Source organism: Phaseolus vulgaris, chromosome 1 (assembly GCF_000499845.2).
Source record: "Phaseolus vulgaris cultivar G19833 chromosome 1, P. vulgaris v2.0, whole genome shotgun sequence".
In the NCBI taxonomy this organism is placed as follows: domain Eukaryota; kingdom Viridiplantae; phylum Streptophyta; class Magnoliopsida; order Fabales; family Fabaceae; genus Phaseolus; species Phaseolus vulgaris.
The window spans coordinates 40,060,829-40,087,657 of record NC_023759.2 but is presented as its reverse complement, the minus strand read 5'-3'; the positions used below and the strand labels follow the sequence as shown (position 1 = coordinate 40,087,657).

General features: G+C 33.8%; 2 protein-coding genes across 2 annotated transcripts; one reads left to right on the top strand and one right to left on the bottom strand.

Annotated features, from left to right (window-relative positions):
* The first annotated feature begins 3,257 nt into the window (after positions 1–3,257).
* Positions 3,258–6,247, top strand: LOC137814220 (fatty-acid-binding protein 1). Its single transcript, XM_068616819.1, has 4 exons — positions 3,258–3,668; positions 3,980–4,229; positions 5,060–5,151; positions 5,903–6,247. The coding sequence occupies exons 1-4, from the start codon at positions 3,314–3,316 to the stop codon at positions 6,034–6,036; spliced, it is 831 nt and encodes a 276-aa protein (XP_068472920.1). The 5' UTR covers positions 3,258–3,313; the 3' UTR covers positions 6,037–6,247.
* A 14,089-nt stretch (positions 6,248–20,336) lies between these two features.
* Positions 20,337–26,169, bottom strand: LOC137816035 (ent-copalyl diphosphate synthase, chloroplastic-like). Its single transcript, XM_068619137.1, has 14 exons — positions 26,061–26,169; positions 25,269–25,328; positions 24,886–25,197; positions 24,470–24,653; positions 24,130–24,344; positions 23,508–23,628; positions 23,204–23,316; positions 22,843–23,069; positions 22,518–22,633; positions 21,875–21,973; positions 21,523–21,759; positions 21,215–21,338; positions 20,777–20,968; positions 20,337–20,675 (listed from the first exon to the last, which is right to left on the bottom strand). The coding sequence occupies exons 1-14, from the start codon at positions 26,167–26,169 to the stop codon at positions 20,445–20,447; spliced, it is 2,340 nt and encodes a 779-aa protein (XP_068475238.1). The 3' UTR covers positions 20,337–20,444.
* Positions 26,170–26,829: the final 660 nt, after the last annotated feature.

The following is a 26,829-nucleotide window of genomic DNA, read 5'->3' as shown; positions in this document are numbered from 1 at the left end:
ATCTTCTCTTGGGTGAGATTGTCCTGTATAATGCAGTGGGTTGACGTGAGAGTTAAAGTGCATTTAAGTTGGTGTGTGAGTTTAGAAACAAATATTAAGTTTAATTGAAAATGAGGTACATATAACACATCAGACAAATAAAACTTATCAGAAAAATGTACTAAACCAAAATATGTGGCATAAATAGTTTGGCCATTTGGAAGACTAATTAAGACAGGTTTAATTTTAGTATAAGTAGTAAAAACGTTCAAATTGTGACAAACATGATCTGTGACACCAGAATCAATAATCCAAGATTCTTCTTTTATAGCAGATAGTGAAGAGATAAACTTACTTGTTGAAGATTGCTTAGTGTTGGGGATTTCATCGGCAGAGAAGGTGCCGACTTGATTAATTTGAGTGTGAGGGGCAGGATCCTCAAGGTTTTGCTGACGCAAAATGTTAGTTAGGAATTGACACTGCTGTGATGTAAGTTGAATCCCCTTTTCATCCTGTTCTTTAGGAAAAAGCTCAGAAAAAGTCTCAGTAGTAATCATATTATTGACTTGGGATGTCCAATTGGTGAATTTGTAGCGAGGAGGGAACCCATGCTTTTCATAACAGGTGTCGGCAGTGTGGCCAAGACGATTACAAAAAGTGCAGACTTTTCTAGTAGAAGAAAACTTTGAGGTTTTAACATTACCATAACGAAAACCCACTTTGTGAAAACAAACAACCTCAGTATGACCGTATTTACCGCAGAAATTGCATGTAATAGTATGACTACTATTAAGACTATGAAGACTAGGGTTTTCATTAGACATTGTTTAAGAGATTTTGAAACCCAATCAAGATTTTGAAAGAGAACAAAAAAAAAAAAACCAAGAACAACAAAGGAGGAAATAAAGATCAGAGAGAAGCGCAACAGAGCTCTTCATTCGAAGAGCTCTGATACCATATTACAGTCAATGAAGATGAATATTCCTTGTCTGATGTGGTGCATCAAATGGAGTGCGCGTAATAGCAATGGAAAAAGGGAGGTTCTGATAAACCCTAATTGCAAATGAAAAAGAGACAATGACTTAAGCATAAAAGAGAGAAAAGAAAATATAAAATAAATTCTTATTTACTTGTGTATATGAGAATAAAATACATGGTGTATATATAAGAAAAAGATTAAGACCTAGCTGAAACAGAAAATACCTAGCTGAAACAGAAAATACCTAGCTGAAACAGAAAATGAAAGTTGGATCAAGCAAACAAAACCCAATAACTTAAAACAGAAAAACTAAATATGTTAACAAGTAATAAACTTACTCATTCAACCCTACAATATTCATATATTTTCTAATTCTACTTCAAATGTATTTTGAATTATTTGAATTACAAAGCCCTGAACAATAAACAATTTGAATAACATAAACTTAAAAATTACATATATCTTTAACAATATAAAGCAAAAGTAATAAACATCTTTATTCATTTCTTACAAGAACATAATAATTTTTTTAATATCATGATCTTTCTTCTTTATCTTATAATTTTCCCAACAATATTTGCAAAATACGAATAGAAAAACACAACAAAATTTTTTAGATCCTTTCTACAATTAAAAATGGCTCAAGAATAATAATGGAAACCTTACTTTTTATTAAGAAAAAAATTCAATCATTAATATGACGTCTTTGCAACCTTAGAACCCACCTTATGTTGGTTGTTGTAGTTATTTGTAAAATTGTGTCAAACTATTTGTTCTATTTAGGAATGTGATTTGCAAATTTAGAAGAATTCACCCATGCCTCCATGTGGACACACCTGAATCAATAACCATTTAAAAGAGAAAGGAAGCAAATACGAGAACCCTAATTTATTCAATTTGGAGCAGAAGTAATTGACAAACCTTAATTTGTCAATTTAGACCTTTTTAACACTTAATCAAAGTGATAACTCACTCCAACTATTATATTTTTTATAAAATTTGTCATTAAGTGAACAATTCAATTGAATTTCAACATTAGAATAATTAAACCGAACCATTTTAAATTTAGATTATGGTATATTGTGAGACTCAAAATCATTTGACAACTGAATTTTTTAATTGTTGCTCAATTATGAAGTTATAATATACTTAATGACTGTATTGGATTCTTTTAACATTTGTTTTTCCTGTCATGGAAATAATCAAATTATACCACTTTAGATTTAGATTATGACACTCAAAACCATTTGACCACTGTAATGTTAATTAAAAATAAAAATACCTTATTCTTTCTTTTAAATCACAATCCATTGTCATGTATTTTTCTTTTTGTTAAAATTTTCTCTTTCACTTTGATACCCACTTGTTAAATTATAATTTTCCTTTAAATTTTAAAACACTAAACTGAACCTTTTTAAAACTAAACGATATCAAAATAAACATAAAAATTAAAGTATTTTAAAAGTAAAATTTAGTTCACATTAAATAATAAAATAGACACAAATAATATTTTTTTAAGACAAATCCTTAATTATTAAATAAAATAAATACCATAATTTCTATTTAATATTAATTACATATTTATAAAATTATTTATTTAAAATATATCTAACTTTTTAGCATCATAATATATGTTATTTTAGTATTAAAAAAATCGTTCCTCATTGATAAAAACAATCGACAGTATTCAACGTTAATAATAAAAATATAATATAAATAATTAGCTAAATATATTTTCAAATAATTTTAATGTGAGTATTTTTTAATGTGATATATTTATTATTTATTTTTTCTCTCTCGTCTTTTATTTTTTTAATACATAGTATTAATAATAGTATATACATATATGAGATTAAAAATATGTATTTTTTCATTTAGTAATATATTTTATATATGGAGATTTTTGTTAAAAATTATACGTTTAATGAATTTAAAGTTTAATATTAAAGTTAATGAATATATTATTGCTAATAAACAAAAAAGTTATTATTCTTCAAAATAAAAATATTTGTTTATGTTTTGATGAAAAGTTATATTTAGTAAATTCATATTTTGATTATTAAATTTAATAATTAAATGTTTGCAATAAATATATTTAATAATGTAAAAAGAATATTTAACTAAAAAATATTTATTTCTGTATTTATAAAATATGAAATTAATAATGTTAAACACTATTAATATGTAACCAAAAAAACAGTAAATTACACGCGTGTAATATGTGAAGCAGCATTTAATAATATAATTATAATAGTTATAATTTAACAATATAATATAATTATGGGCGCGCGTGTAGTTAATCCTTGTGGTGATGTCTTGTCTGTACTCTGAATCGGTGAAACAAACGAAGCCAAGATGGCGTCCATGCGCTTCCCTTTCTCGTTTCCTCAGCCCCAACCGCCTCAATTTCCTCGCCCCTTCACCGCATTTGCTGCTGTCGCCGCCGTCGCCGGAGCCTCCGCCGCCGTCGTGGCTGTCTCATCCTCCGACCGCCCCTTTCTCCGGAATGCCCTGAATTCCTTCTTCTCTTCTGGCCACTCGTTGCCTCTCTGGGGTTCACTCAGTTTGGCCGACAGTGGAGTTTCCGTGCTTGAATCAAAGACCGGAACTTCCTTCCCTTCGGTTCTAGCCTCTTCTCACAAACTCTGCGGAATTGGGTTGCGAAAAAAAAGCGTATTGGGATTGAAGAACATTGATGTATACGCATTTGGTATGCCATTTTACTTTCTCTCCACAACCATCACCCTCACCAATTTAAATGCAAAAACAACATAAAAAAAGGATCTTTTCCCAATTTAGGATGATTTTACTTTGGTCAGATGAAAAAAAAATGTACGTAGAATCCCTTTTAGATGCAGTATCGGCAATTTTTTTATAACTTAATTTTACTAATTTGTTACAACTTTCATCTGGGCTGGGAAAAGGGAAAAGAAAATGTTAGTTTTGAAATGTATATGGAACAGTGATCAAGTGACAATCCGACCTTTTATTGAATTTGGAAATTTGTGTTGTTTGTTGCAGGTGTTTATGCTGATGATGATGACATAAAGACTCATCTTTCTGAGAAATACGGGAAGTTCTCTGCGTCTGAATTGCAAGGCAATAAGGAGTTTATTGGTGATCTTATGGACAATGATATATCCATGACAGTTAGGCTTCAAATTGTGTACGGGAGATTGAGCATTCGTTCTGTGCGTAGTGCATTTGAAGAGTCTGTAGGAAGTAGGCTGCAGAAATTTGGGGGATCCGACAATAAAGAATTGCTTCAAAGGTGAATAGTTCCTTCAACTGGCAATCTTATTTTCGTATGTTAGAATTAGTCATCACATGTATGTGTGTTTGGTTTAATGTTCGAATGCTGTAGTGGATAAAAAAACGTGAAAAAACCAGAAGCTTGTACGTATAGCTTTTCACTTGACGTGGGTGCAGATATGAATTTTCTATTATGCAACATGAAACCAAACATGCATTACTTCTGTAGAACTTGTCGTGAACTTGCATTTTTGTAATGATTGAACCCTACCTTTCACACACTAAAACTTGCAAAATGTTTGTCAAAAATGTAAGTATGTGCATATTGTTGTAACACTTCAGAACTCCTTTTAACGTTGGGTCAGTTGGCTTTTGTTGGATATTAAATTTGAAGCTTTTTTCTTTCCCTTTTCTTCTCTAGCTCTAGTACACTGTTTGCAAAGGGGGGAGAGGAAGGAAAATAAGACTGTTAAACTCAAATGTTCAAGTTAAATATAATTTAGTCCGACATAACCTAAGTTTTAATTACAGTCTCTTCCCTCCAAATTCTCCCAATATTGGAGGGGAGGATAACCAATGAAAGGAGAAAATTTGGCCCCTTCCTATCTTCTCCAAATATTTGAACCAAACAAGCCAATTTTAAGCCTTTTGCTCTATTCTATATCTATCCAACCAAACACTATGCAACTCAAAGATATCTCTCTATCATGCTTTAAACTTAAAATGTATTTTATAATTATTGTTGATATATGTTAACTTTGTTCATAAAACGTAACTTTTTCCATCTAAATGGGTGAGAATTTTCTTTTGCATATTATCATTATACTTTACTGGCATGCTGTGGTGTAGGTTCACTTCTCAGTTTAGAGATGAAATCAAAATACCTCGTGGATCTGTAATTCATCTCTCAAGAGACAAGGGCCACGTTCTTCGCACCTCAAGTAATTCATCTTTCTCTGTCTGCATTTCTATCTCAAGTTTCAGAATTATAATAGTGCACAATATTTTTCCTGCTTCATGTGTTCTGTACTAGGAAAAATCTGGTCTTATTGGACTCAGAAGATCAACTGAGAACTCATGAATATGTTTATTCTCTCTACCACTTTCTTCAATTTAGAACTGAATCTAACTTATGGGGTACCCCATTATACACCATACCAAATTGGCTACATGAAGCCTATGTATTAAACAGAAAAAAAATAAATGATGATATTTTGTTAATACATTTCCCATAAAAGGAAATGGGTGGAATGAAACAACTACTACTCTTTTATGTTCTGTAACTGAAAGTTTTATTATGAGAAAGAGTTTTGTTTCTCAGAATTCAGGTTATGTTGAAACATGGATGAGGTAATTTCTCATTTTATAAATTGAAATGAATCTTTTGAGAAATTAGCATTGGTGTCCGACAGTAATATCACGGTCACTGTAATAGCTAGTATAAATAGCTCTAGTAAAGGTTTCATTTTCATATACAAACTTTGAATTATATAGTATCTCATACAATGCACCTCGGTGGCGAGGTTGTCTTTCAAAGTGGAAGTGGTACAACAGTGTGCTGCATAAATGTTCTTCAAACAAAGCAAATCTTAGCACCTTGCATTAGGTGTTTTAATCACTTTGTGTTATTAATGCAAATGCTCTATATTTTGCTTACATTGGAACACTAATTTTTGATCCTATTTGTTGTAGTTGATGGACAGGAAGTGGGAAGCATCAAGAGTAAACTCCTATGTAAGTCAATTCTAGATTTATATTTTGGTGAAGAAGCATTTGATAAACAGGCCAAAGAAGAAATTGAGCACAACGTGGCTTCTTACCTCTAGAGGTAGAATGTTAGACTTAATAATCTTTAAAACATGGATTATGTACCCTTGTTGAGTTTTTTACTAAATTGTGTCCCTAGTTAATAATATTTTTCAGCTTTTAAGTTAATTATTTGAATAGGAAATTTATTTGGAAGATCTACTTCAAGAGATTCATATTAAAACTTAATCATTTTGAATAGAAATTGTTTGTCATCTTTGTAATGAGAAACTATTATTATTCGGCTAGATGTTACATTCTAGTCTATACCTGAATCTAGTCATGGCGTAAGCTTAGTTTAGAACGTATTTACTGAATCATAAAACTAGATTTATAACAACTGTTTTGACATTTGACATTTCAGAATTTTGAGGATTACAATTTATTATTATAAGTGCACACATTAACTTGTAAGAATTAGGAAACACTCCAAATAGCACTGGTTTTGACAAAAAAGGTAACAATACTTTTCTTAATTCTCCACTCGTTAACCTAAATCAGCTTAATTTATGATAAGAGTGGATTCTTAAATAAAAGAAAGGCTTAAATCCACTTTTGGTCTCTTTAGTGAATATACAATTTTGGCCTGTAAAATATAGTTAAATTTTATGAATCAAGAATTGAAAAAAAGATTAATTTATATGAACATATGAATTTAATAAATAAAAATTAATTGAATAAATCTTCTCTTTTAAAAATCACTAGAATGTATATTATTATTATTATAATACTATTTTTATAAAATTGATATATTTCTAAACTCTATTATTTTAATATAATAAAAATTCATATACACGTGCTCTCTTTATACATGTTTCCATTAATTTAGTATGAATATTATAAAATGAAATTATGGTTATCTTTAATAAAAGAATATAAAAGATTGACAGAAAATAAAGAGATGACTGCAAATGAAAATATTATAAACAGTTTAATGAGAGAGAAAAAAAAGTTGAAAATTAATGAGACTGATAATTCTATTATATATTTTTATCTCTTCTATCGCTTTTCTTATTTTTCTAATTAAAGATTTTTAATTTATTTTTTTATATACTTTTACTCTATTAAATTATTTTCATTTTTCTTATTTATTTCCTTTTTTTTTATCAAATATACCATTTACAACTCGAACGGAATTAGCCAACCTGGATGGAATTTTCAATAATTTCAATGGATAAATATATTTTTTCATCTCTATTCTTTTGCAAAACTCTTTTGGTCCTCAAACAACAATTTTAGCATTTTTAACTCTTATACTTCTTTTCTCTGATCATTTTTGAGAAAAAAATTTATTGATAGTCAAGTGAATTGTCATATGATGACATCAATCTCACATGTAATATTTTTTGATAAATTATTTTTTAATTTACCATATTGTCAAAAAATTTATTGTAACATGTAAAAAAACAATCATATCAGGATAATACTAATACCTTTTCAATTAAAGTACATAAAGTATTTTTGGTTAAGGTGAGTTACTACACATTTGTAATAAGTAACAAATGTTTAACACTTGGTAGAGACATTCATGGGCTTAATTGCTTGGAATTAACAAATGACACTTAAACAACTATATCAAACATTGTTATTTACAATAAGTAATGAGTGTGTAATGCTTGAAGTGACGTTTATGAGTTTTGTCAATTAAATGTGATATCATGTTTACTTAAAGTGTTGGTTAGTCACTTAAGTTTCAGTGACTATATCAAATAATGTCACTTATAATATGTTTGTAACACTTGAAGTGACATTCATGAAATTTATCGATTAAAACTAGCATTATAATCACTTTAAGTGTTGATTAATCACTTTAAGTGTTGGTTAATCACTTAAGTTTGTTAATCTTTAGTTTAAATGTGTAATGAAATCAAGGCTTAAATAAGTTACAATTTTATCTTAAGCGAATGACTAAAATAAACTCTAATTTAAAGAAAACACACCACACAAATATAAAGAAAATAACATATTAAGATAATAAAATATGTTTAACAAATATGAATTGTTTTGCATCTCATTAAATTTAAAGTAATAAATATTACAATCAAAATAATGGAAAAAAATGATGAAATTGAAAAGAAACTAGTTGACATTGAAGTCATTATTGTCATTGTGATTATGTTGTTCTATTGTAGAATGAGGAGGTTTAATTTTCATTAGAGGAGGTGATACCGATAAAGATGGGTAACATACTTAAAAATTTAATATAAATTATGTCATCTTCTTTTCAAACAAACTTGATTCTTCTTTTTCGGTGATTAACGTGTTCTCATGATCTTATTTTCTTCAAAAAAAATTAATACAAGACGTCTCATTTATTCAAATTCATCTAATGCAATGACATTTGAAGAATTTGAAGAAAATGAATTAGGTCTAAATTTTCCACTCGCTCATCCTAAGTTATAAATTCGTCCTCTTTTGTCTAATCCTCCAAAAACCACTACAAGAAAAACGCGAATTATATACGGATCAAAATCCGTATGTAAAGTCAACATTACATATGGATATAATTCGTATGTAAATTTTGGCACCATAAAATAAAAGTTACAGTGAATGGGATTCGAAAAAGTAGCCAAAATAATTTTAACCACTAAACCAAGCAAATTCTTTTGTATTATTATGATTTTTATTATACTTATTATTATTAACAATATTAACAATATTAATTATAATATTATTAATAATATTATTAATAATATTAATTATATTATTATTAATAATATTAATTATATTATTATTAATAATATTAATTATATTATTATTAATAATATTAATTATATTATTATTAATAATATTAATTATATTATTATTAATAATATTAATAATAATATTTATTATAATATTAATAATATTAATAATAATAATAATAATAATATTTATTATAATATTAATTATAATATTAATTATAATATTAATAATAATATTAATTATAATATTAATAATTATAATAAAAAAAAATATTATTAAAAAATATAAATGGGTATAAATAATAATTGGTAATAATGAAAAAATTAAAAATAAATTTTTTTACATTACATACGGATTCTGCATCCGTATGTAACGCTTACCTACGACAGTTTTACATACGAATTTTTGTCCGTATGTAATCCGTATGTAAACCTGTTTTATATATGGATTTTGGGTCTTACATACGGATTTTGACTGTATGTAATTCCAATTTTTCTTGTAGTGAACATAGTAGAATATGTCATCATCAAATAGATGACTAGACACATCATCCTTAAACACATCATCCTTTGATGTGTATTGAGATGAATCTTTGTCGACAATAATTTTTTCATAGTCATCTTGAAGAAAATAAAGTGAAATTCAATATAAATTATGTATAAATCTAATATAAATATTGTATTAAAAACTTGAAGTGATAAAACAATTATCCAACTTATAACAATTTTGTAGGTCTATGAGGACACCCATGCATCAATTTTAACCATTTTATGGATCTTTTGAAAAAAGATACCAACATGTTAGAGTGATGTTCGACTTTTGTTTTAGAAATTAAAACAAACATGTCAGTTGCATTTGTAAATGAAATGAAAAATAAAACTAAATTATATTTCGGCGAGCTTTGTCTGTGGATTCTTCGTCCCCTATGATGCATTGACCATCAATGCATATCTGGAGACAAGCAAGTACTCGTCAAGTTGCATATCAAATATTGATGACTAGGTCACGTTTAATTTCAGAGTTGGATCGCACACTATGTTTGAGGGTACACAACTTTGAGTATGGAGAGTGAGAGAATGTAGTTCCATTGTGTATTCGGATATCATATCTCAATACACTTTCAAAGATTAGGATGAGCTTTGAGTTTGCCAGCATAACTTGTACCTTTCACACTTCCAACATCATTACTGATATTGAAAAGTTTATCTTTGCAACACATTGCATGATGACAATAAATGTCAATGACATTATCTCTCGTTGAATCAAATAGTTTATTAGCCTCACACTCACTCTTTCTAGCTTGGGTTGTCTAAATCCTTTACGATTAATGTGGATCCACCATATGCATAATCCTATGCTCCTTTGCATCCACTGATTACATGAACTTTATTTGACATTATTGTCTGCTTGCCGAGGACATTGATAACTGTCGTTTAGCAGTCAAAATAAATATGATTCCAGCATATACCTGTCTAATGTTAGAGAGATGATAGTATAATTGTGGCCAGATGACCCCAAGTCGTCTCCCAACGAATCTAATAGTGAAATTAGTAGATCGGTGTTCAAAATCTATCTGCAGGCAATAAAACTTAGCAATAACAATAAAAATAAAAGGGGGTTGAGATAGTTGTGCATAAACTATAAAAGAGATTAAAATAGCAATTAAAAAGCAGTTGATCCCCAAGTTCTTCCACCATTTAATTCTTCACAGATTCTCTAAACATTAATCATTTCTCAATCCTCCAACAGAGCTAAATCAGATTGAACATTCGTCAATCTTATTCAAATGAAACTCACCAGAAAAGTATGTGTCTACTAGTTTAATCAATACCCACTTTGTTCCATGCGTATACTCCATGGAAATGCTGATCTCCTCTCTCTCGAATCACGCGCCCAAAAAATTTATTAGATCAATGTTAACTAACTAAGAAACCAAAGTTTTAGATAAGGAAGACTCTCAATCATGCGTTTAAGTACAACCTCTCACAAAAACCAGTTCTCTAATAGATTAAAACAACTGCTATAGAGAATTAAAAAAAGATAAACTTTTATTGAACAAAACCTCATAACTCAATGGAGAATTACAAAGGAATCAACCAAAAAGGTTTAGCCTTCCATGCGAAGGCAAAAGAAAAAAATTATAAAGAAGAAAAGAAACTAAGAAAACCCTATGAAACGTCCCCTTTCTCCTTGATGCTTGTGTCCTTTTATAGGGTTTTCTGCTACAAGGATCTTGGGAAAATATTGTAGTTTAGATTTTGTTAACAGTTTCCAACTTTCCATAATTCTTGTATTTTGCAGAATATTTGCTTCCAAGTCTGCTTTTGAGATATTGCAAATTTTATTTTCTCTTTCTTTTCCTCATAATTTGTTTTTTGTTTTGATTCAAGAAGTAACTTGGACTTTTGCATATTTGGTCCATTCACAAAGGTAAACACTTCCTTTAGATCATTTACTCTAAAAAGACAAAATTAACAAAAATAATAGTTAAGACCCAAATAAACCCAATTATACGAATATTAATTAAAACAATATATTTATTTATTATTATAGTCCAATAATATATGATTAAGGCTATTGAGAGTGAATAAACATATGCTCATCAGACATCCAACGACTCTCGCAAGTACCACCACCACAAGTAGCACTCTCTCCAACACCATATGACAATCAATGGGTCATGACTGCAATTTAAGTCAATCACATTGTCATTTCTGTAAATAAGAAGGGCATTAACATGGTCATCAACACACTACAAGGATTCTCTCTCCATAGGGGACCGTCATGTCCTATGAAACAACACATTAAAGATTCTCTCTCCATAGGAGACCGTCATGTCCTATGAAACAACAATGTGTTGCTCGTGTTGATTGGCTAACAAGGTTTGTAGAACAACTTGCACTTGAATCCTCAAGCTCTAAGGAAACTAACATTGCAAATGATTATTACAGTGATGAGATTGTAAATGACACAAATTAGGCTATTATGATTTTTTTTTAGTTTTTTTTATATATGTTATTGTAAATTTATTTTTTAGTAATGAAATTTTAAAATTTAAACCTTGCGTGCATCTTTTCCAATATTTCAATAAATATATATTATAAAAACTTATCATTTTCTAAAATGAACTATTACACAAATTTTAAAGATAATTTAATTAATTAATTATAAAGTAACCACTTATTCTCTTAAACAATTAACATACCATCGTTTAAGCGAAAGTTTGTATTTGTTTAAGGGACAATAACTTAACAATTTTTTTACAACATACCCTCACTTCAAATATCTTTTATCTTGCTTAAGCGACTCTATTTAAATAAAAGATAATATTCATTTAAGCAACGATAACTTAATAATTTTTTTTGACAACACACTCTTACTACAAAGGTCTCTTCTATTGCTTAAACAAAACTTTACGGTTGTTTAATCAATGATAACTTAATCATTTTTTTGACTAGGTATTTTTACTTCAAACACCTTCAGTCTCGCTTAAGCAGTGTTCTTTAAACTGATAATAGTTTTTTGTTGAGCGAACACTAATATCTTTATTGCTTAAGTAGAGTTTGACATGTTTAAGCAATTATTTTTTATAACAACTTTTGTGGTGTATTGGTTGTAATACTTTTTTTTTTTTTTTTTATCAGCAAAGAATTAAATGAAATTAAAAGGGACACTTCAGGGGTGTCCCAACCCTTATACAACCCGACTCAGAACACACACATAACATAGAGAGGCATCCTACACCTCATTCCACTATAACCACCCTCTATCACGTAGCCAGAGGGACCACCTGCACAAGGCTGGTATGCATAGCAAGTACTAAACCAGCCATCCAGCTAACCCAACAAACCAGAATTACACATAAACCATTATTGCACTAGTTCCATTCACCATACTAAAGAGCATTGTTGGCAATATCAGCGAACCCACTGCAACTGTCTCTAACCACTCACCCTCCAAGGATGGCCCAGCCAAAGCACCTGTCCAGTTTCAGCTCACTATCTCATTCCCCCCAACTCTCCTCCTGGCAACGTTCACCCGAGACCACCTTCCTGGGAGCATTATTCAGCGATGCATATCCGTAACATAGAGTCCAAGAGAATCAATCCAAGAACAGCACAACGCCTCTATTACCAGCCCCTTACCAAGCTTATATACCTACACACCCAGCCAGCCAGCAGCATCGCTCCCTACTCAAACCTCAGTACCCTCCCCAGCTTCTACATATCCATGCTTAACAGAATTTGACCCACACAACTTCAGGAAACCTTACTTAACAAAAGTCACCCGCAAGCAAGGTTATACGGTGCCCCAACTGAGTTCACCCGCTGCTAGCAAAGAAGCATAACAGCCAGCTATATAATTCCATTACCTCTCCATATCTTCATCCATCCGAACGTGCTCCTTGGCAGCTTGCCTTTAATCACACACATGCGATTGCTTGGGAGACCCACCACACTATTGGCCATCTTCGTCTAGAAACTGTACTCCTTTTGTCAGAACTCCAGGGTCAGCAATAGCAAGTCATCTACATCACTGCCTCCCATTGGCCCCACACCCGAGTCTCTGGTAACCCCATCCAGCTGAATACCCACGAACTCCCTGCCTGCTTTCTAGCTCCACCTTTCTTCTTATTTAACCTACTACTTATAGCTGCTTAAACACACCATTGGGTTCAACACCCAGTCCGAAAGAGAGTAATTAAACTTAGCCCCTTTATGCTTTAACCACAACCACGATTTAAGTTGAGCTTTTTGGAAAACTTCTTCTTCATCTACCACATTTTGGTTGAACACTACTTCATTTCTCTGCTCCCACAAGCACCTAACAATAGTTGCCCATACCCCTTTCCAAATCAGATTCTGTTTATTACTTCCTTGGGTCAAGTGGAAGCTTTCAAAGTGAATCCGAACTTCATTATGTTGAACAAACAGCACTCCAATCCATCTAAAGAACATAGTCCATATTCTATAAGCAACTCTGCACTCTATGAACAGGTGTTGACTTGACTCCTCGTGGTTCTTGCAGAGAGCACATTCCGTAGTGTCCAGCACTATTCCTCTCCTCTTCAAACACAGCCTGGTTGGGATTCTGTTCGGCAACGCCCTCCAGGATGTGATCATAACATTAGGGAACGTCTTCGCTTTCCAGAGCAGCTTGAACACTTCAATTTGAGGGCCCCTATCATTCTTACCTAAGCACTCATACGCAGAGCTCACTGTAAAGCCCCCATTAACTTCCCCATTCCACTCAAGGGCATCATTCTCATCCCTCATCACATTAGCTCTGGAGATAATGTCACCCAACTCAGATTCCATCACGGTTTCCCACTCAAATCTATCACGCCTCCAGCTTAAGGTCCACCTCCACACCAAGCCTTCCCACCCTCCTACTTCTTTCACCTTATGACCTTCGTTTAGAGACAAGGAGAACAGTCTCGGGAACAAGGTTTTCAGATTTGAGTTCCCTACCCACACATCCTCCCAAAACCAAATTTTGTCCCCACTCCCTATCTTCCAACCTACTTCTCTTTGAAACCATCCTTCTCCTCCTCCCTCCATACAAATACTCGTTAAATCTCTCCACCACCAAGACTGATGTTTCACGGGCACATGCCCATTATTTACTTTCATCCCATACTTGGAGTCCAGCATTTCCTTCCACCTTCCTTTCTCGTTAGAGATATATCGCCATTTCCACTTAGCCAAGAGTGCCAAGTTAAACTTTCGGATATCTCTAATCCCCAACCCACCTTCCTCTTTTGATTTACACAGCTCTTTCCAGCTAATCCATGATATCGATGGCTTGTCCTTTCCCCACCCCCATAGGAACCTCCTTTGGATGCCAATAATACTTTTACAGACCACGTCCGGTGCTTTGAAGAGAGACAGATAGTAGAGCGGCACTGCAGAGAGAACAAATTTAATTAAACATAATCTTCCTGCCATTGAGAGGAATCTCCCTTTCCACACACTGAGTCTTGACTTTAATTTGTTTAGGACAGGTTCCCAGAACTTTTTCTTCCTCGGATTGCCCCCCACTTCTAGGCCCAAGTAGCTAAAGGGTACATCCATCTGCCCACAGTTCAAAGTTTTTGCATAACTGTCCAAACTGCTTTCCAACACATTTACACCTGCTATTTTTGACTTGTGGAAGTTAATCTTCAATCCTGAGGCTATCTCAAACCCCCTAAGAATAGCCTTCAGGGTAATGACATTGCTGAAAGAATCCTGGCATAAGAATAGGGTGTCATCAGCAAATTGGAGAATGCTAAGTTCTACCTCCTTTCTTCCTACTTTTAGTTCGGATAGGAGATTTGCCTTTTCCGCTTGCCTTACTAGTCCAGCAAGCCCTTCAGCTACCACAAGAAACAGAAAAGGAGCTAAGGGGTCGCCCTGCCTTAACCCTCTCGACGGTTTGAATTCCTCTGTAGGACTGACATTAACAAGTATAGACACTGTGGCACTCTCAAGGCATCCTTGTATCCACATAATCCATCTGCTATCAAACCCCATCCTTCTAAGTAGGTCATAAAGAAACTCCCACCTTACTGAATCGTATTCAATCGTGTGCTTTTTCGAAATCTACCTTTAAGCACAAACCACTCTTACTCCTCCTCCTTAAGTCCTCTACCACCTCGTTAGCCATTAGTACACTGTCAAGAATCCCTCTATTCTTGAGGAATGTTGATTGGCAATCATCAATCACAGAGGTGAGGACTTTCTTTATCCTCCCCGCCAACACTTTTGATAAGATCTTATACATAGATCCTACCAAAGAGATAGGCCTGTATTCCTCAAGTTTAACGGGGTCCCTTATCTTAGGTATAAGTGCTATAAAAGAGGCGTTGCAACCTCTTGGAATAACCCCATTCTCATAAAAGATGGTCGTCGCTGCTACTATATCTTCCTTGAGAACCTCCCAATTTCCTTTGACGAAATTCATGTTGAACCCATCTGGTCCTGGACTCTTAGACCCATCACAAAGCCACACTGCTTCCCTTATTTCTTCCTCAGAGAAAGCAGCAGTTAAGTACAAATTATCCTCTAGGGATAGGGATTTGAACTCTACCTTGTCTAGTCGAACTCCAAAATCCTTCGTAGCTTTAAATCTGTTTTCGAAGAGACTTTTGGCTTCCTTGCGTACAGTGGTGGGTTCCTCACACCAGATTCCTCCAACCTCAACTCCCTTAACCTCATTCCTTAGTCTTCTCCATCTTAGGGATGTGTGAAAGAACTTAGTACTTGAATCCCCATTCCTGAACCAATTTACTCTAGCCTTCTAACAGATTAGTGAATCTAACTTCTTTTCCGTTTCCTTCAAGCGGCCTACCAACTCCATCCTCTTCAATCTATCACAGTCCCCCAAGTCAACAAAGCAGTCTTGGCAATCTAGATCCTCCAGCTCCTGCAAAATCCTCTTCTTGCTGGTTTGAATGTTGCCGAACACATCCTTATTCCACATTTTCAAATCCCCTTTCAGGCACTTCAGCTTCTCCTTGACCTTTGTAAGCGCATTCCCCTGCACAGAATAGGATAACCACTTACCCTTTACCAATTCACCAAAATCCTTCTCCTTGAGCCACGCATCAATAGAGCGAAAGGGCTTTGGCCCCCAATCCTTATCCACAGACTTAACCACTATTGCACAATGGTCTGAGACTTCCCTTTGTTGCACGTACTGTTTACACATAGGCCATATGTCCATCCACTCTTCAGAGACCAGCACTCTGTCCAATCTGCTTTTTGCCGACCCATTAGATTTGAACCAGGTAAAAGTCTTTCCTACTAAAGGCAGATCAAAGAGAGAGTTGGCATCGATGAAGCTATTAAACCCATTGATCTCACAAGATTGATCAACCCTATCCCTTACACATTTCCTTTCATTCTGACTTCTTATAGCATTAAAATCGCCACACATACACCAACCCAAAACAAGAGACGATAATCTTACTTCAGTCAACTCCTTCCAAAGAATCTTCTTCTCGTTCAGATTACATGCAGCATACACATTAACCACTGCACAACTGGTATTAGATTTAATATGTTTACCGAATACAACAATGAAGCCCTTACCCTTCACATGACTTACATAACTAAACGCCTCTTCATACCACATAGATAACAAACTTCCACAGCCGTTGTCTCCTTCATGGTGAATCCACCCCACTTTGTTGTCCCCCCACAGAGAATAACATTTTGCTTCCGTGAACACCTTAGCTTTTGTTTCTTGCAAACAGACAAATTCCACCCCCTCACAAGCTATTACATGTCTCAAGTACCTAGCTTTAGTGCCACCCCCCACTCCTCTAATATTCAAATTCAAAATTATCATTAAGAACCACTCTTAACACTCACCTTAGAGCACGACGCTTTCCCTGAATCACGTACTTCCATGCTCCCATATTCCTTGACCGCCTCCTCTTCATCCCCGCGACATCTAATCCCAATTTGCTTGCCCACTGACCAAAGCTTGGATGGTCCCTCCTCATTTTCGGGTTCAGCAATGCGGTGATTACAATTGAAAATATTCCTATCTGAAATAGAGGTTAAAGACACCTCATGTCTCATATGAGCCGATATCCCTGGTTGGGAAAATCTTGCTCTGAGCCTTCCCGACCGCCTTGGGTAGGAACAAAAGTCCCCCAATTCTGCTAAGCCTTTCTTCTTCCGACGACGCAGTGGCGAACTAGACCTGCTTCTCTGGGCACCTCCGCCGTCACCCATTCCAAGGGCTTTGTCCATTGTCAATGACTTTACATCTACAGCTTCACAACCTTCACTGTCGTCCAGCATATTGACTCTTCCTTGCTGCCCACCTTCCTCCCTGCTTTGGCCTTGTCGTGTTCCAAATGCCTCTTTAGACCCTTCACTTACACTAGGTGCGTGGTCCGTTTCTTTGGTGACACTCTCATCCGACCCATCTAGCAGGCTTCTACACATCATCCCACTATTATTATTGACACTCCTTTCCTCATAAGCCTTTTCTGTTAACTGGTCCTCAATTCTTCCTTCCATCTGGGCTGAGCAAACGAGCCTACCACTTCGCAACTGATTCCCGCTCTTGTTGACCCGGCCCAACTCTTGAGAGGTAGCCTTTTGGTTACTCAAGCACTCTATATCAACCACCATTTTAGCCAGGTCAGCTAGCTTAGGGTTGCTGTCACACCCCTCATAGGCTAGGTCAGGTAGAATGTCACATACATTCTGATCCATTCTTTCCTCTTCCGTGAAAGAAAAAACACCTTTCCCGTGTTGGTCTGCGCTTTTCGAACGACACCCCTTAGAACGGTCATTTGACTTTTGCGTATCTCCCAGATCCTCTTTTCCACCATCCCCCCCTTCTGTCCAACGGTCCTTCCCCGCCCTTCGCCTGACCTTCTCCTCACCACTCTTCGCCGAGCAATCTGTGTCCTCCACATAGGTTTCCGATGATGACACACTATCACTGGGCTCATCTGTAGACTGATTGCCATTGCACCCACCTCCTACACTGCCATTGACCTCCTCTTCTATGTATATACTGCAAACATGTTTATTAATCTTCACTCTTCTCATCATTCTAACGCTGCCAAGATTTTGAACGCGCACTAGCAGTCGTGCATATTCCAGGACCTCCCATATAAGCGTAGACTTGTCAATGGCTACCATCGTAGCCGTAGCAGATATATGACCAACCACTTTTGAGAAGCAGTCCCTATTCCAGAACGGTAAAGGCAGCCCATAGCACTTCACCCACACTAGCTTATGGTCTGCACTACTGCTAACCGACCAAGGCTTAACCTCAGAGAACACCGATTCGAACCATTCTTTATTGTCTTCCAGAATGTCCTCCATAACCTCTCCTTCTCGCGGAGTAAGCATGACAAGGTTGTCACCCAAGAATCTCGCCTTTACCATTGTCATTCCTCCCTTCACAAGTTCCTCTCCCAGCATACCAAAGTCCACTCCATCACCAAGGGTCCCAACCCCATCCAAGGTAGAATATGTTGTTGTGTTTTAAAAGCTAGGCCCTTCCACGTCTCTTGAGGCTCTCCTTTAGCGACATCGACATAGGATCTATTCCCATTCTTCTCCCTCCAGGTCCCTTTATCTCCATGTTTCCATACCTTCTCATCTTCCTTTAGATACCGCTTCCCTTCTGGCTTCTGGCTCTCTCTTGGCAACTCCCTCGGTGCCCTCCGTTCCTCCGTTCTACGACCATACTGCTGTCTCCTATATTTTGGGATATTCACGTACAACTTCCTGCTTCCAATGTATATCTGGTCCAGCTCTCTCTCCAGGCGCCCTTCGTCTTGTACTCCAAAAAAGCTCACAAACCCGAACCTCCTTCCCCATTTGTTTGGTCTTCGTGAGATAAAAAAGTCCTTCACCCTTGCCCATTTTTGGAAGACCTTAATCATGTCCTTTTCACCGGCACCCTAAGGGATATTCGTGAAGAAGAACGACGAGGAGTCGTTTGCAGAACCCTGACCGCCACCGCCAACCATAATGCTCTCTTGTGTGAACTAGGTTGCGTTATGACAATACTTGATTATGTCGTTAAAAAAATTGTCATGTATTCTCTTCACATATTTTATGACAATGTTTATAAAATAATTTTAGAAATAAACATTTGATATTACAAAATTTTACCACTAATACAATTTTGTGACGACTTTATGTGATGTAGTATTTAGAGATGACATGTACTCGTAAAAAAATTTGTTGCAATAATTTATAAAACAAAATTTATTACAAATTATATTTTCTTCACATAATTTGTCACTATTTGTAATTAATGTCTTTGTTGTCCCGAAAATATATTTTTTTTAATGATTAAAAAATTTGATTACAAACTAAAAATATTTTTTACAAAACGTGTAGTAAAAAAATATGTAATTCTAGTTTTAATTTAAGTTTTTCTTTAATTATATAATTATTATTAATAAAGTATTAGTAATTCAGATCAACCTATATGCTTAAATGCATGTGACCATTTTTAATGGATATATATAAATTCGTAGTTAAATGTAAAAATCAAACCAATTTGAGAATTGTCAAATATTTTTAATTCTTTAATAAAAAAATTTCAAGAAGAAGACTTGTGATATATGAAAAAATCATTATTTAAAAACTAATTTTAGAAAAATATAAAAAATAATTACTGATTATATTAACTAATTATTTTTAAAAACTAATAAAATTATTAATATATAAAGTAGTTTTTATTATTAATAAATAATTTTTATATATACTGATATCTATATAGAATCACACCAAATAAAAAGTCAAAACAAGTAGCTAGACTTTATCAAGCTGCTTAGAAAATAGGACATTATGGCCTGAAAGAAAGAAAAAAAAGGGGAAAGTGGAATGAAATAAAATCAAATTTGATTGAGACAGTGTTTAGTATTGAATCTGGGACGGTTTTTGGTAACATTTTCTTGATTATTTCTTTTAAATTGAACATGAATTTTGGATATGGAATCCTCTTATTATATTCATCAAACATTTTTAAAGCCATATATTCGTTAGATGTTACTGTTAGAGTTCAGATAATTATGACGTTTGTTGTGTCAAAATCAAATAGAAAATTCAGCACCTGGTAAATTTTTTCACATTAGATTCTTTTTCCCTTTGATTTCATTGCATTCTCAGGTATAGAAACAACAAGATAGCCGTTTCAGCACACTCATTCTACCGGAGCTAAAAGGGAAAATTACATTATGAACGTGACACTTGTTATATACATTTTTACTGATTTACATCACTCTTTCAAAGAGAACTTTTTCAATATGAGAGTTTATGGTCTCTGGATCACAGTATGCTCGGTAGTAGAAGCCCTTGGCCACTGTGAGGAATGAATTCTTCACATTGGTGTGCACCCCATCTGAGGAATTTTGGAGCACCAATTGCACAAGTTCTTGCATGTCAGATTCTATTTGAGGGGTAGTCATGTAGGTTGTCCTCTTGTGGCTGCCACTATCATGTGCCTGACAATGATCACAGAAGTTGGAAAATTCGGATCTGGAACTTAATCTAAGCATAGGATTATTCAAATATATAAAAGTGATTTGTAACTTTTGTTACTAACCTTGCTGCTTTGATAATTACGGAGTCCATGACAGACTCTATTAGTGGTTTGGAGCAACCTCTGGTACTGTGGATTCAGCAGTAGTTCTTCTGACCAATAGCCAGCCATTACATTTATGATTTGCACAATCAGCTCACCTTCTCTTTCCAAGCTGTTCCCTTCATTCTGCCAACTTGATAGCCAACCCTGCCACTGACCATTTCATAAAACATCTTAAAGTTTTAGCAAGAAATTTTAAATAATTTGTTAATCTAAAAAAATGTTTTCTGTTTTATATTCCATTTTATTATAGTAATGATGATGTTAAACTTTGTTTTCATTTTCTAATATTCGTTTAAAAACAATGAAACCAACAAATTTATTTTCACACATTTTGTAATGAAACTTTTTGAATGTTTCTCAGAAGTGCATAGAAAGTTCCGAAGGGTTTCCACTCACTGCTTGATTCAAATAATGGGACAATTCACAACCATGACTCCGAAGCATTTCGAACCCAAGGTAATCAAGGTTTGTCAGCAAAATCTCCAGGAGTTCTTCCTCTCTCTTGTTCTTGTTCAACTTCCTGCAGCACACATTCAACACAGGTTTTGTTATGTCAGTACTATTATTTTAACATATGTTTATCTTCTAACAAGCACAAAGTTTTGCGCAATAAGGAACTCGAAGTTAATCAAACACATAGCAGATAGGCATGCACAATAATTGGATAATATATAGGACAGACAACGATTCAGAGGTTTAGTTACTTGTTGGATAAGTTTCGTCCGTTAATGCTTTTGTTGAACAAATCTACAAAACCACTCCTAGTTTGTTCATCTTTTATGTAGGACCCAAGTGTCTCGAGCAATGTTGCAGTTTTAGCCCATGCAAGTCTCTCTCGAGACCTCTCAGGCTCAAATATGCTAGCTGCTGCTATAAAGTAAGCAAATAGTAGACTTTGTTTGCTCAATCCAAATCTCTCTAGTCCTGCTTCCGAGTACCACCTAATATACAATGTCATTGAAAATATTGGAATTCATTTGGCTGTTGTCTCAATTTGTCAAATTAATTAGTAGAATACAATGTAATGGAGTGTTTTCTGGTTGATTATACACTCACCTTTGGATTTTTTCCCATTCTGCACAGTGCACTGCTTGACAGATGCTGTAGTCCAATTTTGCAAGCTCGAGATAGACATCATTGTTCACGAAGGGCATCCTGTTAAAGAAGAACAAGAAGTGTGTTCGTTAATCATTTTATCACTTTTATACCAATAAAAATACACCAGTTTGAAACATAGAATTAATATTGTGTTTCAATTCTACTTTTGACTTTAAAAAATAGGAATGTCAAGGACTCAAATCTAGATGACTTGTTAAAGACAGTATATTATTTTATTATAAACTATCCATGTCTATATTAAAAGGTTGGGTTATAAAGTAAGAAAATTTTCATTTATATGAAAAAATTATAATAAGTGAAAAAAATAGGCTGAAAAGAGAAATGGAAAAGTAGAAACGATAAACAATATATAGAAAAAAAAGATAATATTAGTTACATAATTTTCATGTATACTCAAACTGAAGATATAAGAATATATATGAACATGTCCCTTAAAGATTATATTTGTTGAAAGTGATAGTGGGACTGAATACTTTACTGTTGACAAATGAAAACTGCACTTTGACCAGGATCTAACAAAACTGATAGTTATATTTATTTTTTGATGAACTATGCATGTTTTATATTTAATTATTGGTACCTATAAAGGGTCTTGCCAATCCAAACGTCACTGCTACCTCCATATTGTTCAAGGTAAAATCTTGTCTCCACTCTTGGCAAGCTAGCATACCAGGGCATGTCCAAAGCATAACCCACCTGTAAGAAAAAAAAGTCAAATTACATAATCCACATGTCTAATAAATTTATCAATATTATGATCATAAAATAAATACTTCTAACCACGTAAATTTATAAATATTTGTGTTGTTTTTGTCCGTGTATTATCTACACATGCACATAAAATACCTAGTATAGATTTTCATTTTTTTAAAGGTTTAGGTAAGTTACATGGTATTGGAACAAACCTCGCCAGGTAAATCTTTTGTTATGATCCATTTATCTAGGAGCTCATTTGCTTCACGTTTCTCACTTAAAAATTTGGCTGAGAAGTTCTTGGCATCCTCAAGAATCTTCTCTCCTTGAAATAGCACTTGAGATGCTCGATAGAGATTGAACATTCCTGTAACAGCTTGGTTTGACTGCCCAGAAAAGCAGAAAAATTCCCCATTTTTCTCAAAGTTCTTAAACACACCTACCAAAATTTGCATCAAAATTAAAGCACTTTAGTTGGGAAAATAATATCTGTCTCTAAGCAATAAGAAAGATAGGTGGAAAGCATGAAGGAACTAAGCGATATGTTAGGTTTTGTATATACAAATAACTCACTGGCTGAAACTTGGTGCCCATGCAACCTTAGAAGTCTGAATCCCATTGCTGTGTCATCTATATCTTGAACCTCTGAATTCCTTGCCCAGCAAATACCCTTCTCAGTCCAATATCTGAAAAGTTGTGTTATGATTAACTTGCAGAAAACAAGCTCCTTTTTCTCCCTCACACATTTATCCTATTTATTCTAAATAAAAATAAGTAATTAAATATTATTACTATAGCAGAATATTTAATATATCACGATTTAAAAATACCATTTAATTTTAATTTCTTATACTTGTATTCATAACATCTCACATACCTTGAAACATATGCGACGCAGTCTTTGATCTCTGACTGAAAATATCTTGAAATTCCAAGACGATCAAGTCTATCGAAGATCCATGTGCGTTCAAACAAATCCACCGGGTAGACATTAGGAACTGAATGTAAAACAAATCCATATTATCTAACAGAATTATTCGATTTAACTCGCTAATTTTTCTCTTCTTTTTCTTCTCAATCTAACTAATAAAGATATCTTAATGAAAATATTTCTCTATTTTTTAATAAATAATATAACTTTGAATTGTTATATTTCTTGTTGATATTTTTACTTAGAGGAAAAAAAGAAGTAAACATCTAAATAATATTTATAATATTATTCCAAAAATGTGGTTATATATATTTACACCAAACAAAAAAAAATATTTGATTTGAGTTTTATATATATATAAACAAGTGTTCCGTGTGTTCATGCATGTGTGAAAAAGGGAAATAAATTATTTATTTGTCTTTAAAGTTAATTCAATTTAGTTATAAGTCATCACACCAACTCAATTGGAAAATACTGTGTTAGATAAATTTTCTTTTCATAATTATTTTGACTGACAGTATTCGTATATAGAGTGTAAGAAAATTAGCACTAAAGAAGAAAATTTTACCTCCCCCATTGAACTTCTGGAGTGTTTTATCCAGGTATTTGTGAGCACTTTCATCCTTAGTTTGTATGAGAGCATAAGCTGTGGAGGATGGAGAGAATAAGAATGACCCGTCTTGGCACTGCAACTTCAGTAGCTGTTTCCAGTCTAAATTTTGCATTCCCTCCAAACTATGGAGCAGTGTTGTAGGCTCTTTGTGCAGAATCTCTCTTGGTATTCTATCCCACACGCACACACATGTATGCAACTAAAATATTAGATTCCACTAAAAACAAAACTAGAATAAAAAAATGCACAAGAAAACATCAATATTGCATCCAAGGTCAGAAGAATTCATTTATACTTCTTAAGCTTCACGTCTCTCATCGCAATGATGTTTTTCAAGATAGGAGACTCATCTGGCACTTCAACATCCAAACTTCTAGCTAAATCCAGAAGAGAAGGGAAAGTAATTTCGAACCCGATTGGCATATGTTCGGGATTTTCATCCTGAAGCTTGTACAGATTCTCTTTAAAAAACTTCATTCCTGTTGCACATGAATCCATATATATTAAATTAATGTGGCAATCAGAATATATATTAAACTATTTCTTTGGCATTTTTTGTACAAATTTCTCTCACCTTTTTATTCTTTCTAAGTTAAAAGTGAAATAGTTTGAAGTGATATATACAAAAGACATGATTGAGGATGAGAAAATAAACGTCGGCAGAAAGGAACTTTTTGAAAGCAATAATTAAGTTCATGAATGTAAAATTACCTTTCTCACACTTTTGAGGGTGCATGTTCCATGATCTTAATGCAAGCACACAAGCTAACGTGTTAAGAATACGATCATGGGCAATGAATAGTTCAGCGTCTCCCCAGGAACCGTCGTGCAGCTGGTTATTTGCAATCCATTCAATACAGGAAGGGAACTGAGGAGAATTGGTGTCCTCAACATTTTTCACTAGAGCAACCCATGCAGTGTCATATGCTGATATTGTAATTGCTCCATCTTCCTTTGAATCCAATATTAATTTTACCACATTTATTTTCTTCTGTATCTCCTTTGTTACCAAAATATTCAAGGCTACAAATCAATATCAGATGTCAAAAATGTGATAGAAGCAAATCAAATGGAGAAACATACCAGATTAAGACCTTCCTTGTCTATATTACCATCCTTCAAGATATTGTCCTGAGACACTTCAGCAACAATTTCTGCAAAATAGAATAACTTTATTAATTTTTTATACAGTATAGAATAAACAGTTACCAAGTCAACTTATTTCAACTCAATGATTATATAATTATGTGATGATATTGGTAACATCACCTAGAGTCCGAGAGCATATTGGTTGAACTCCACTAGTCTTGGTATGTTTGCTTTCTGTGAATAGGAGGGGAGGACGAGTACCTATTGGAAATTCAAAGAGATGTTCTATAGTATGCATTTGAATTAAAGGTTTGTTTCACTACTCTAACAACAGTATCGCAGAATATAATTTATAATAAGAATCACAGAAAACTCATTTAATAAAAAAATAATAAATGTTCATCCATTTTCTTAATTTAGTTTTTCCTGATCACATTTTCTTTTCATCAGCTTGTATTTACTATTTTTATTGTAGCTCTTCTCTTTCAAGCCTAGTTCATCCAAAGTTGGGTGATAGATAGCTTTGACTTCACGCACAATGAAAAAAAAAGAGAGTGAACGATCAGTGTCATGTGTTTCTTCATCATGCATATAGTGTAAAACCTACTTCGACAAACTTCACATCATATTATAAAGGTTGACTTCTGTATAAATAATTATGTGGTCTATTAGGAACCATGCATAATTTTGGAGGTTATACCAGTTGAACTTTAACTAGTGGAAATGAAGAAAATCAAATTAAAACAAATCGCAGGATTAAAAGAAAAGATAGACACATGACGTACCCCTGAAAATACCGTATGATGATCGAATGTAAGAACAAACAGAGTTAAAAGATTTAGCTGCAGGTGTGGCACATGATGAAGGAAGCCTGTGACTGAGAGTGAAGGCAAATTGAGAAGCCATGGGTGCACCAGTTCTTGGGAATGGTTTTGGATTTGTTGTGGAGAATGGTGGGTAAATCAGGAAGCATTACAATGTATATTTATACCAATGGTAACCCAAACCAAGTAATGTGAAAATCGTTTTCCATCCACCTCACTAGCATTTTGGTTCGTGTATTTTGCCGCAGTGTAAAACTGTGACTATCTTTTTCAATTTGGTAAAATTTTGAACCATTATGTTCGTGTACATCTCACCTCTTTTCTTTTTTGAATGGTCCACATTTCACATATTTTCTAAATGCTTTGAACTGTGTTGCCGTGGTGGTGATGCCTTAACCAGAGTCATTCTTAGTTTGACCAATTTTCCACAATTGATGCTTTACCTAACATATGATAAATACAATTTTTATCCTTTTTAATGCTGATACCTAGGAGTAATGCATTGGATTCTTCAAAATCCAATCAAAGATTTAATCCAAATCCAAAATAAATGGATTAGAATTAAAATTTATATCTATTTTAATTACATTAAATTTATTTAGATAAAAAATCTATTTAAAGTGGATTAAATTTAGATTAAATCTATTTTGTCAATTAGATTAAATCAATTTCGATTTGGAACGGACTAATCTGACTAAATCTGGGTCTAAGCTGTCGACCTGGATCTGGACGGATTTGACCA

Coding starts and splice junctions, on each gene's coding strand:
- LOC137814220 (XM_068616819.1), top strand. CDS start 3,314: ATGGCGTCCATGCGCTTCCCTTTCTCGTTTCCTCAGCCCCAACCGCCT. Junction 4,230..5,059: donor AATAAAGAATTGCTTCAAAG/GTGAATAGTTCC, acceptor GCTGTGGTGTAG/GTTCACTTCTCAGTTTAGAG. Junction 5,152..5,902: donor CCACGTTCTTCGCACCTCAA/GTAATTCATCTT, acceptor TATTTGTTGTAG/TTGATGGACAGGAAGTGGGA.
- LOC137816035 (XM_068619137.1), bottom strand. CDS start 26,169: ATGGCTTCTCAATTTGCCTTCACTCTCAGTCACAGGCTTCCTTCATCA. Junction 21,974..22,517: donor ATTGGCAAGACCCTTTATAG/GTACCAATAATT, acceptor CTTCTTTAACAG/GATGCCCTTCGTGAACAATG. Junction 20,969..21,214: donor CCCATTATTTGAATCAAGCA/GTGAGTGGAAAC, acceptor TGAAATGGTCAG/TGGCAGGGTTGGCTATCAAG.